The sequence below is a fragment of the Genypterus blacodes genome, unplaced genomic scaffold, assembly GCF_046128005.1.
Source record: "Genypterus blacodes isolate CSIRO-AG114 ecotype Tasmania unplaced genomic scaffold, CSIRO-AGI_Gbla_v1 ptg000067l_1, whole genome shotgun sequence".
Lineage (NCBI taxonomy): Eukaryota > Metazoa > Chordata > Actinopteri > Ophidiiformes > Ophidiidae > Genypterus > Genypterus blacodes.
In genome coordinates this window covers 8,438,515-8,451,206 of record NW_027466879.1, presented here as the reverse complement: position 1 = coordinate 8,451,206, position 12,692 = coordinate 8,438,515, and the positions used below count along the sequence as shown (strand labels likewise).

General features: G+C 40.8%; 1 protein-coding gene across 1 annotated transcript; it reads right to left on the bottom strand.

Annotated features, from left to right (window-relative positions):
- Nucleotides 1-3,387: 3,387 nt before the first annotated feature.
- On the bottom strand, nt 3,388-5,519 carry fibinb (fin bud initiation factor b). Its single transcript, XM_076155918.1, has one exon. The coding sequence runs from the start codon at nt 5,184-5,186 to the stop codon at nt 4,557-4,559; it is 630 nt and encodes a 209-aa protein (XP_076012033.1). The 5' UTR covers nt 5,187-5,519; the 3' UTR covers nt 3,388-4,556.
- Between the last annotated feature and the right edge of the window lie 7,173 nt (nt 5,520-12,692).

Genomic DNA, 12,692 nt, shown 5'->3' with positions numbered 1-12,692 from the left:
CCATGGAGTGGATAATGTTGGGGAAAAATAACAATCTGTATGTGTTTAGCAGTTCATGTGTTTGAGTAAACATAGATAGATGCACAGTTTACAGTGATCATATGTATAATATTAAGTGCACCGTGGTTGCCTTCACCTTTAATATAAATAGCGTAGATATGTTTAACCTTCCATTGTGCATCTTATTGTGCGTTCAGGCCTTGCACATCTGGGGAGCAGGGGTGGGGGCGCCATGCTATCTCTCCTCCTTGACCCAGCGCAGCGATACAGTGGTGCCCCGGATGCCCTTGGAGCCGTCCACTCTCCTATTCTTTCTCTTGCTCATATACAAAGCCATATCTGTATTGTGTTGTTGTCTGTTCTGCCTGCAGATGGACAGACCGACTGCAGTGTAAACAATAAACTGATTCATCTTTTTATTTCTCAGTTTTTAAAATAGTTTTACTACCTAAGAACCAGAATTCCCAGCACAGCAGAATAAGGTGGTGGTCCCCATTTTTCCAAATGGGCTTTTTCAGATGAGATGCACAAGATCTTCAACTCCATTGCAGCATATTCAGATTATTAAAATCAGCTGCGTCCAGTCCATAACCCTGAGGCCAGGATCACTGTTCAGCTCTTCGATAATGAGATTGTTCAGCGTCTCCTATCCCTCTCTTTAAAACAAGCACCTGCCTGTAATCTTACCAAAGCCTGTACATGGGAAAAGCACACTTATTAAACAGTAGGCAAATTTGAATGGGCAATTTGATGTATAAGGCCGGCTTCGAACAATGTGATAAACATAAAAACACAGTGTGATTTTGTATATACAGAGTACTAAATAAACACAGCAACACATACAGTATTCCTAAACTAGAACGAATACTATTGCAAGAGTTTCCCCGTTGTTTTTGTGTGAGTTGTCCTGTGGAAATGGATTTTCAGCGCATATTAGAGAGAAGTGCAGAACATTCTATGCCTCGGGAACCATCTTTACCCCCCTATGCTAATGGTAAATCGAGTCTGTCATTTGGTACGGTCCAAAAGATCCTGTGATTATGTAACTCAGTCGTTTCCACCTGTTGAATAGTGCACAGTGCTTCAGTATTTCTGTGCTGTAGTTTATTTGTCTTTCCTTTTGGAGTGCGTACTCAGATGATAACCATTGTAATAAAAGGATTGAATTGAACCTTGGACTTGTGATTCTGACCTCACCTGTAGTGGGCAAGTTTTCTTGGACCTGGCACGTTTGACAATTTACTTGGAGTAGCTTCAGTTAGCCATTACATTACATTACATTACATTACAGTCATTTAGCAGACGCTTTTATCCAAAGCGACTTCCAACAAGTGCGTTCAACATAGGTAGGCAAAAGAACTTTAGGTCACAAGAAATCGTAAGTGCATTTCCTTCCAAAACCAACAGCTAAGAGCATAAGAGCCATTCCTGCATTTCATCTCTATCTCATGAATGAATTAGTGAACTATAAGCAGCGGTGAGAGTAGGCCGATACGGTACTATACTAAGTTTCACAGTGAATGGAACGGTGCGTTTGATTTACTATCTCGTACTTTTGATCTTTGTACGACCAAATTATGCACTTTAATTAAGTAATTTGCACAAGGCAAGGACACGGACAAGGATAAATGATTCCACCAAAATTCCCAACATTTTTGTGGTTGGCTGACACACTGCTAGCAAATTTGTGATTGGTTTTCATATCTCTGTTCATAGTTGAGCATTAGGAGCAAAATGACAAGAAATGTATCTGTGTGGGTTCTTAGTCATCCAGGTTCTGGTATCCCTGAAGACGTTTCACCCCTCATCAGAGAGGCTTCTTCAGTTCTGAGAGGAGAAACGTCTTCAAGCCTTTACCAGCAAGTCCAGTTGCCCACAATTTATTTTTCCTTGGACAAGAAATGTGACCTCTTCTTCGTCAGCTCTGTTGGACCACCATGCATACAGTGCAATACATTGCCTTATGTGAAGACATGGTTTGGCAGGAAGAAGAGCAGCCCACACAACAAGTAGCTTGGCTCACCACTACTACTTATTACTACTACTTTAGGCCTCTGTGGAAAATGTTGTGATTTTGATTTGGAAAGTTTTGTCAACATTCACAAATTATTCAGTGGCACTTCAACCATTAAATAAATATTTTTCTATACATGATGTTTTTAATCTCTACACCATACAGCCATTGACAAATTGAATGCGTGTTCAGGGATTCATGAAGCTGAGGGAGGGAGGAGAACAATCTGAAGTGATGAAGGTTGGGGTCGTAGTACTTGGCTGTAACCAAACTTGGTGGTCTATCATGCACCCAGACCAAACACGATTTATGCCTGGGAGACAGATTATATTTAAAATTTACATCGCCTCTTTAACATACGATATACACTGACTGCACAGTGTTGAAGTCATTATCTCATTTGAGCTCAACAAGCTTTTAACCAGGTGGAAGGTCCTCCTGATTGTTCACTTTTTTCCCCATGAATTCATAAAAATGGCAAACTGATTTAGCTAAGCAGAGAGGCGTAGCACAATCAGACTATCGGACCCAAACGTTATATCTTTTATTTGGAATTATAAATCTGTGAACAAAGCCAAAAAACATTTCACAAGCCTTAGGAAGTCAGAGGCTTTGCTCTACCCCGCTTCAAACAGTACTATTGGGCTGCCCAACCAATTACATTCCATTGTAAAAGGGGGCCCAGCAGAGGACTCCTACTCCTGCACAAATCAGTGATAATTTTGTTATTGATAGTGCCTTAAAAATCTGGAAGCAAATTAGGTCCTTTGTAACAGCCCCAAATATTTGTACAGATGGTCCTATCTGTCATAAGCACTCTTTCATTCCAGGTTCACAGGATACAGTTTTCCCCAGCTGGGACCACAAAGGCATCTGTTATATCCAGGATTTGTATTTAGAAGGACATTTTGCCTCCTTTGTCCAGTTGCAAGAAGTTTCAGACATTCCACCATCAAATGTTTTCAAACACCTCCAAATTACAGACCTCCCCCCCAAAAGAAACCCCAACATATACTGATCTCTGAAAACTTCCTCACAAACGGTCTTCAAGCATCAGGAAAGACCTCGTCACCCCATGTTCACCACCCTTCCCTCAGGTAGGCTCAGGACCATTTGTGCATGAGCAAACACACTGCAAAACAGCTTTGTCCCTAAGCTGAGGACAAGCCGCTGAATCCATATTTATCCATTCCTATGAGATAGTACCACATAATTATGAGATTTTACTCAGGTGAATATTCCCTGTCCCAAAGATTGGACTGAGATGAAATGAGGAACTTTTAATATTAAACTTTTAGCATTTTGTTAATTGGAATCAGCTCCAGACAACATTCCCACTGTACAAATTAAACTCTTGCACATTGTTAACATACTTAAAACGCACACTCTTTATTTGAGAAGACATAACACCATTAAAAATGTTTTCACAAAAGAGAAGTATTTGTCATTGAAGTCCTCGAGTGCTGCCTGCAGTCTTTACCTGTCAAAGTTTTACACCTCATGTGATACCTTAACGTTAAACAAGAATAGATATACGCAGCTCTTTTTCAATATTTAATATAAACAAAAGCTGTTCTGTAATAAAGATATCCACACTCACAGTATTTATTTACTTCCGATAATTAACTACATTTTCCAAGATTATATTGCAGTGGCAAAACTGCAGAGAAGACCTTGCATTTTAAACTTCACAACCTTTGAGCACTGGAAGAGTGAAGAATTGTGCAAAATCTGAAAGCCTAAAGTTAATTATCCAATTGAAAGGAATCCATTTGTAAACATTATTAGCTATCGTAAAGAGAAAAAGAAAAAACATATGGAGCATCAAAGAAGACCAAATATTAAAGTTGACTCATGCTGGGTAAGATACCCGATGTGTGGAGCTTCTAACCAGATTCCAACTATAACATGTGGTCCGTCTCCTGGGCTGCTATCAATATGTGACGTTTTACAAAATGATTCATTCAACATTTGGTTTAAATGAAGCCAAACAAAGACTTGTTAGTGACACATAAGCTGTCTAATGTTTTCAGTATTTGACCCAATCCTCTGTGAGTCTGGTGAATGTTTTGGAATGATCCTCATCATGGCAGTATTTATGTAATGAAAACAGTTCCAGTCTTCACTCCTGATTGGCTGACTCATGTTTGGAAGCTATGCGAAACAGAAAATCACCTGGTATTGTTTTTGGGCATATTAACATTAACTACAGTAGACCTGTAATTTCTTTAAAACCTACCAATATCCCTTCTTTTATTTTCCAATTACTAAGAACTACCATTGTGTGTTATCATAATGTGTTACACGTGTCTTAATTATGTGGTTAAAGTGACAGGGGCCAATCAGTTGACCAAGTCCCGGGACCAAGCCCTGTAAAACAAATATCAAATTAAACCCAATAGTCTTTTTAAAAAGCGAGCTATGTTTAATCCCTGATATGAGTAACTCAAACTTCCACCTTTGCCCAAACTTAATTGTCGTTGTCAAATGATGATAGTATTTCAATGACAGCTCTGGGTACTATTTCTTGTCCCGGTTGCGTTTAGAACTTCATGTATTCGTTCTTGAGTCTGCTGAGCCGCGTTCCATGGCTGCGGATGATGAGAGACAGGAGCTCATGTTTATCCTTCAGACCCAGCGAGATGTCCAGCGTCTCTTTCAGGAGGTCCCTGGTGTGAACAATCATGGTCAAAAAGTCGTCGCTGAGCCTGTGATCCTCCTTCAGCTCGCCCTCCTGACTCTGCTTGAATTTGACTTCCAGCTCCAGTAGAGATTTCTCGGAGTTTGTAAACGCCTCGCTTATCTGCGCCGTCTCCCTCCGCAGGTATCTACCGTAGCTGTCCTCTCCGTCCAGATCGTAGGAGATGCTCTTCCCGATCCCCTCCAGCACCCGGGCAGAGTCCTCAATCTGCCGCTTGATGATCGTAAAATCATCCCGTATCACGGAGTCCTGGTCCTCGTCGAGACCGCACTTTCGCTCGTCAGTCATTCTGAAAAGCATCTGACATTTCTCCGGGTCGTCGTTCTCCTCGTAGTCGCCGTCCGGTACAAAATAGTGATGAAAAGTGCCGTTAGACATCTCTGGATGAAGAGGTCCGCTGAAATAAGCTCCACACAGCGGCACTGACAACATGCCGGCGGCACACAGCAGCAAGTGAAGCACAGCCATCATGTCCACTTGTCCGTAACGCAGAAATAGCTTCTTTAAAAAAGTGAATAAACCGCAGTGGCAGCCTGTGAGACTATTTCATTCCAACCCCATGTGGAAACACAAACATTTCAAACAGGTTAAACGTCCAACCACTTGGTTTGCGTGTTAAATTGATGCAATTTACTGTAACTCCTCAAGATTCCCTCGATCCAAAATACAGCATAATAATAGTCCGGCGAAGATGCCTTTAGTGGAGCCTCTCAGTCTGCATCAGTGTGACTGACCGAGGACAGGCAGTGAATGGAGGTTTGTGTCAGCACGGAAAAACTGGAGCACACGAGTGAAGTTTGTGCCTGAGACGCAACATCTGGATGTCTGAAGTGCGGCGCTCCGGCTTTTGGCTAATAATACCTCTGCTGCTCTCAAATTACAGCCCCGCCGTCACTTAAAGGAAAGCATTCAGTCTGCGCCCACAGAGACCAGCCTAACCCTTTAAGGCTTTACTGAAACCAACGCAACCTTTATGTTAGCGTGTAGATCAAAGATGTCATAATATTGGTATTGAGATATTACACACATAATATTATTACTGCACTTTGACAAAAATGGTGATTGAAAACTAATGCACACCACTTGTGCTGCATTGAAAGAAATTGCATTGATTTTTTTTTCACACTTTTGAAATGAACCTCTGACAACTTTTAGAAATTGTATTATATTGCTGCAGCAGTGTGGTAAATCCAGAAGCCTGTGATGTAATACTGGAAACTATGCCATAATGCAGTTGTTGTGTATTTGTAATACATCCAGGCGGCTAAAAACACGTCCACTGATCCTCTGCTAACCCATGGCACACCTGTTATTTTAGTGGCTTGCTGGCATCAAATGACAAGTCCAGTTTAGTTCAAAGGAAATACAAATACATGGTGATGATGGTCACCTGTTGAGTCACAAGACTTGAAAAGCTTTGTAAAGCTCTATAATTATTCTGTACACAGTATAAGTATGGTATTGAGCTTTACTGACGGTGCTCCCTGTGAGAGGAGAATGCATTTCAGTGCTGGGAGGCAGTTGTGTATTGTGTTTTAGTTATAGTAAACATTGTTACAAACATTTTAACCACGAAATACCATGCAAGTGAGTGTTTCCAGGGTTTTCCCCCCAGCAGGCTTTATCTAGCACCAAGGTCGCCAAGGTTATGACCCAACAGGAAGGATTGTGTTTATAAATCCATACTCTACACCAAACACTAACATGTTAACTAATCTAATTTACTCAACTTACTATTCCCTTTATTGTGTGTGTGTATCTCTCCAGTGGAAACAATAGATTACACCACTGCCCACCTCTGAAGAGTTTTTCCATGCCATGACAGAGTATTTGGCATTGTGACCTGCATATATTAGACGAAAGAGAAACACAACTTCAAGAAGAACTGAGATTTTAGTATTTACTCATTTAGATCCTTCACTATCTCAAATAATATATATATAATAGGGGTCAGGGTTAATTCAGTATGTATAAAGTCCGCTCACTGATCATAATAACTTTATCTTGACATTTAAATAACCTACAGTGATGTGTTACCATGTGTGTGCATCTGTCATTTACATGTTCTACCCTGATAGTAGTAAGATGCACAGGCGGTTTGCACGCAGAGGTATGCATCTCAGCTTTTACTGGAAACCTGTGGTGCTTACTCCAGTGAGAAATGCAGGCTGCTGTCAGAGCTCAGAAGCCTGGAGAATAACAACCCCCTTTACTGTGACACAATGTTGTAGAAGGGCTTTCTCTGTGGTGTCAAACAGGCAGACAAAAGAAAATGGAAAATGAAGTCATGCTTTGGGTTTTGGGTGTGTCACACTGTTTTGATTTAAGATCCTTTTGCGGCGCATGCTCACATTTACATGAAATCGTGACGAGCTCTTACATTTACTCCTGAAATAAAAGCGTTTCAAAAATAAATGTAAGAGCGTTTCAATCGTAAATGTAAGAGCGTTTCAAAAATAAATGTAAGAGCATTTCAAAAATAAATGTAAGAGCGTTTCAAAAATAAATGTAAGACCGTGTGAGTGTTTCAGTAGTGAGCCTAAGAGCATTTCAGTTGTGAATGAAGGCGTGTTTCAGTATTATGGGTGAGGGTGTCTCAGTGGTGAGCGTAAGAGTGTCTCAGTAACTCTGTAAGTGCTACATGGCCCCTCATAGTATGTAGTGACTTGGTACATAATGTAAATTTTAGAGCACCTAACACACTCGACTATTAATTTGTATCCTAAACTGTACTCAGGAGACAGCCAAACTTAAGTCAACTTTATTTCTATATATTCTATATATATAATATCTCATACAATGTCACAAAGGGCTTTACGGGAAAATTGCGATTGCGTTATGTTGATGTTTCACCCAATTATGCAGAACACAGACACCAGAACAGGAGTCATATATTTATTGGTCCAGGACGACGGGAGGATGGGCGCTGCTGCTGGAGACGCTGAGCAGAATACTGATAAACGAGAGTGTGCAGATCCCAAAAACAAATCCTGGATAGCAGGAACAACAAAAGGTCCACTCATTAAAACTGGACTGGAATCAGGCTGAATCAGAAGCGAACTGGAACGGCACTCAAACTCTCTGGCAAGGCGTAGATGGATCACCTGGAGTCTATATACTGACGTTGGTGAGCACTCAATGGGCATCCAGTGTGTGCATAATGTTGTATTCCAATTTAATAGGCAACCATGTATAAAGGAAAAGGGAAGAAACCTTGGGAGAGGCAATTCCAAGAGATTCCCTCTCCCTGAATGACTGGGGTCAGGTACTTCCAGTAGGATTATACAAGAGTACAATAAAGCATGCAAAGCAGTAAACACAAACAGTCATGCTTTCGGAAATAACATGCACGACAGAGACGAGAGAGAGAGAGCCATAAAGATGAGTATCCTTATCTGAGAGGCCTCAAATTGTTCATCTGTAACGCTGACTACCCAATCATTGTGTGTGCATGAAATTGTTGCTCAGCCCTGGTGAGACAGCGGTCATTTGTATGCGTCATGTTCTCTCTTCCCACAGCTGTAATACATCTTGTCCAGCTGTTGGTTTAGTGTCTGGATTTTATTGAAATATACGTCAGTATCTCCAACTTGCACATCAGCCATAAATACGTGCATTATGGAAAGCATCATCATATATCTTCCCCCCAAATGCTTAGGCCAGATGAGAATCATGGTTTTGGATGTCTCCGGGGCTTTCAGCAGCATCAAACTATAGATGCATACAGGTGGATATCGTAACCGCCCAGCTGTTGGACTATACATCCCAAAGGTGCAGCAGTTTGTCTGTCCAGAAGAGGATATGCTGCAGATGGTTTTGTCATCAGAGCACAATGGTTTTTTCCTTACAACTATCTGGAAACATGCTGGGGGGAATCACCATGCTGCTGTAACTGTCACCTCTCTCACGCCTTTCTTTATGGTTTCCCTGTGCAAGAGACAACATTAGAAGTAGCCACCTCTCTATAAATGGCTTTACTCTAATGTGTGGCTAATTATAAAGAGGAATTCTCCCTCCATGACAGGACAGCAGAGGGAAGTATTGTATGGTAGCCTGGTAAGGAAGGTACTGAACAACAATAGCTGTCTAGCTGTCAAGGAGATTTAGAAGAGCTAAATAAAGGGAGAACAATTAACTGCAATATCTTGAGTACGTAACTTTAACCATTTAGCCCGATCTTATTATTCAAACATATTTCTAAAGCCCTAGGCCATGGGAAGTGGGATGCTGCATTAAAAAGAATAATGAAAATGAATAGTGAGTTTGTAGACACAAACCCCATTAGAGTGCTCTCTCAGTTAGGAAATACATAATAAATGACATTATGTAGTGTCATCACATTTCTGTGCAATGTAATAGAATATATGGATGAATCAAGCATGACCATCAAGCATGACAATGACATATTAGAGATTTCTTCGTATTCCATTATGATCTACAATGTTGTTGCACTCTGGTCTTGATTGTGATGATAAATGAGGATGCAATGAGAGTAGGAAAGTAAGAATGAAGAGAAAGAAAATCTGGTTTCATCCTATTGCATGTGTTTTTACCAAGACATGGGTCCCTTTGCTTTATTGTTCTCCTTTAGAGGAGCGGCAGAGAACAATGCAGCAAGAAACATTATTCATTCATGAAGAGTTTAGGATGATTTACTGTTTTTGAACACTCAGATACCTATGTACCTATTTGATTCTCACATCACAGTAGGAAAGCTCCCCTCTGTCTTCTCAGCATGACATACATACTACACTATACCTGAATTAATCAAGATAACTTATTGTATTGTGCTGTCTGACTTTATTGAATGTAGTGGGGAAGCCGCTCAGCACACATTGTGTTGTTGTAGTAGTTTCTATGTCTAAGAGTGATAAAATAATATAGACAGAGGTGAAAGGATGTGTCCAAAGTGTAACAGAGAGTTTCCTCATTTAAAGTGTGTCGAGTCCCTGCCGAGGTGCCCCTGAGCAAGGCACCGAACCCCCAGTTGCTCCCCCCTCTGCAAAGGGTGGTAATGTAATGTAAGTCGCTTTGGATAAAAGCGTCTGCTAAATGATCGTAATGTAATGTAATGTAATGTAAAGGAAGGAGCAACTGAATTACAGACAGACTGACACATCTTTTCTATATGTGTATGTAAAGATCAAGTTGGCGGAGGCTGGGTCACCGTGCTGCCCCTCCCCGTGTGAACCTCAGTTAATGAGTAGGTGAACATAGTATTTTAGGCAGATGGCACAGAAGACAGAGGGAAGAAGCCAATTAGTAAACCCGTTTTAGGCTGACAGCCCACCAGCCAAAAAGAGCTGCACCAATTAGTGGAGCATGAAGGCACCGACTGCCAAAAACCAACAAGAGGAGCAAGTGAAAGGTTAATAATCACCGCTACCCCAAAAGAGGTAGCTGATGGTGAAAACAGATAGGCAGCCAAATCTGGCACAGGGATGGGACAATTCTGGAAGACTGACAGGATAATGATTTGATTTAGGATGTGTAAGGAAAGATTCTGCAGCGTAAGCAGAGATGAAGGTTTCAGGATCAGTTTTCAACAAAGCAGGAGGGCGGAGCTGAAATGTATAGAATACGAACGATTTGGAGCCGAATATAATTTGAATTCCAGAATTCTAACAAATTGTTTGTTGTTGAAAATGTGCTGTTTCACAATCAACTGATTCTTTGCACCTTCATTATGCCTGATCTGATTTTCACACTATGTCATATTTTGAAGTTTTGGTTTTTTGGAGTGTTGGAAAGAGTTGCTGAACTCATTTTAACAAGTTGTGTCTGATAAGAGAATGCAAATTGAGATCAATGCAATACAAACACTGACATTAAGACATTACTAAGGCTGAATCAGATGTGAAGGTTTAAATGGAAACTATTGTGCGTACAGTGGGAATGATACTTTGGTACATGAAGTCCTTGTGTGTGTCTCTGGGGTGCTGGAGCAGAGCAGAGCAGAGCAGAGCAGGGCAGTGAGAGAGGAGGGGTGACCCCCCTTTTTATGTACCCTGTCTGGATGGATGAAGGAACGGTGGTGTGTAAGAAATGTTTATTCAATTTTTTTTATTTTTGCAGTTTAATTAATTTTTTTCCCTGTTGGAATCGAGGAAATGAATTTAACAGCTCTGAGTGCTGAGTTAGTGAAACCAGGGTTAAAAGAGTTCACCTCCGAAGGCTAATGTTCAGGTAGTGAATCCTGTGGAAGAATGTGTGATATAGTTCTACGATATAGCTCATAGGTTGGTTACTAATGGGTGTTTTCTTCAGCGTCTCTAGTCTGGTTAAGCCCGAAATAGAGAGCAAAAGTATAATAAGATTTGCAGAGTGTGCAGGAGGAGTAGCAGAGTAATGTATGACATACACAGACACACAGACACACAGACACAGACACAGACACACAGACACACACACACACACACACACACACACACACACACACACACACACATCCTGATAAGGAGCCAGTGAGAGAGATAGCTGTGAGCTCTGTGAAAGGGGAGAGGAAATAATAATAATAATAATAATAATTAAGAAAAAAAAGTTTTGCAGAAAATACAACCTGTTTCTCTTCGTCTCTTTGTTGTTGTAACATAAAATAACAAACCTAAGGTGTTTTAAAAGGTGCGAGGGACTGCTTTTCAAGGAGCTTTTACATAAATAATTGCGCCCGGCACGAGAGATAATGATGAAATTAATGAAAATAAAAAAAAAGTTGCTGCGCTGCTCCTGTTGGAGGTCCTCGGGTCATCACTGTGCAGGAGAGCCAGACACTATTCCAGCCACTCCCCAGAGGAATACTACCAAAAACCTACCTGTGCAAGATAAGGAGGAGAAGGAAGACACAGAGGGCTACACAGAACTGCAATATATGGAATATCATTCGAATTCCGGTATTCTAACTAATTCTTTGTTTGTTCTTTGTTCTACACAAAGAGAAAGACTCCGTTATAGAGGTCATAGTGTCAAGCCTCCCAACTGGGCAAGTGTTCTGGCCCAGTTATTACGACACCCTTAATCCTTCATGTTCACATGTTATTCCATGCTGTCACAGTTCATGTAAACACTGTGTGAAGTGAATGATTGGCACTCCAAACAGACATTTTTCATCACTGCACTTGGTATCCAGGGCTACCAGCATCCTCATTGTGAATAGTTTAAGCAAAGATAAACAGTAGGGGGCAGTAATGCAACATTAAATAGCTGTCAGCCATTACACAATACAGGAGGAATAATTAGTTACATTTGTGATATGCTTAACATATTAAAACACCCTTTGTCTGTCCATTTGATGGTACAGACACGTTTTTCAGAGGGGAAAACTGTGCTGAATAATTCAATTACTGACTAGAAGCACTCAGAGAGCAGTCTCCACCTCGGCTGCCAATTCTTCCAAATTCCATATTTTTGTAATGGAAAATCCTTTGAATTCTAAATCTGGATGTGGACCTGCTTCAAAAATACACATTAAGAGAGACAACCATGGTGCTTGGCTGATGGAGGCCACAGTTTTTGGACAACAGTAAATTTACTTACACGCTTTAGAATGTAATCACAGTACACACAGAAATCAGATTATGTAAAGTTTACATAAGCTAATTTTTGTGTGTACTGTGATTAAAGCCAAATTGTGGAATCGGCCTACATAAAGATAGGATTCCAGATAGATAGATATTTGTATATGTCCACTGCTGGAGGGGAGGGACTGGGCCCTCATCCCTTTGAGCAAAGTTCTTGAATTTTCTTTACAGACCCAGTGTTACAATCCCTAGTCGTATGTGGGTTCCTGTCTATGTGTCTATGTCTATGTGGCTTGTTTGTGTGTGTGTGTGAAAATGTCCTTAGATTGGGAAACAGCGAAGGTGTGTCTGCAGAAGTGGTCAGTGTGTACACAAGGGGCTTACACATTTTTATTCATATATATAGAACCACAACATTTACAAAGACAAGCTCTGTAAAATGTATTGTTAGCGATGTCCT

Excerpts from the sequence above, each read along its gene's own strand:
- fibinb (XM_076155918.1), bottom strand. The coding sequence starts at position 5,186 with ATGATGGCTGTGCTTCACTTGCTGCTGTGTGCCGCCGGCATGTTGTCA.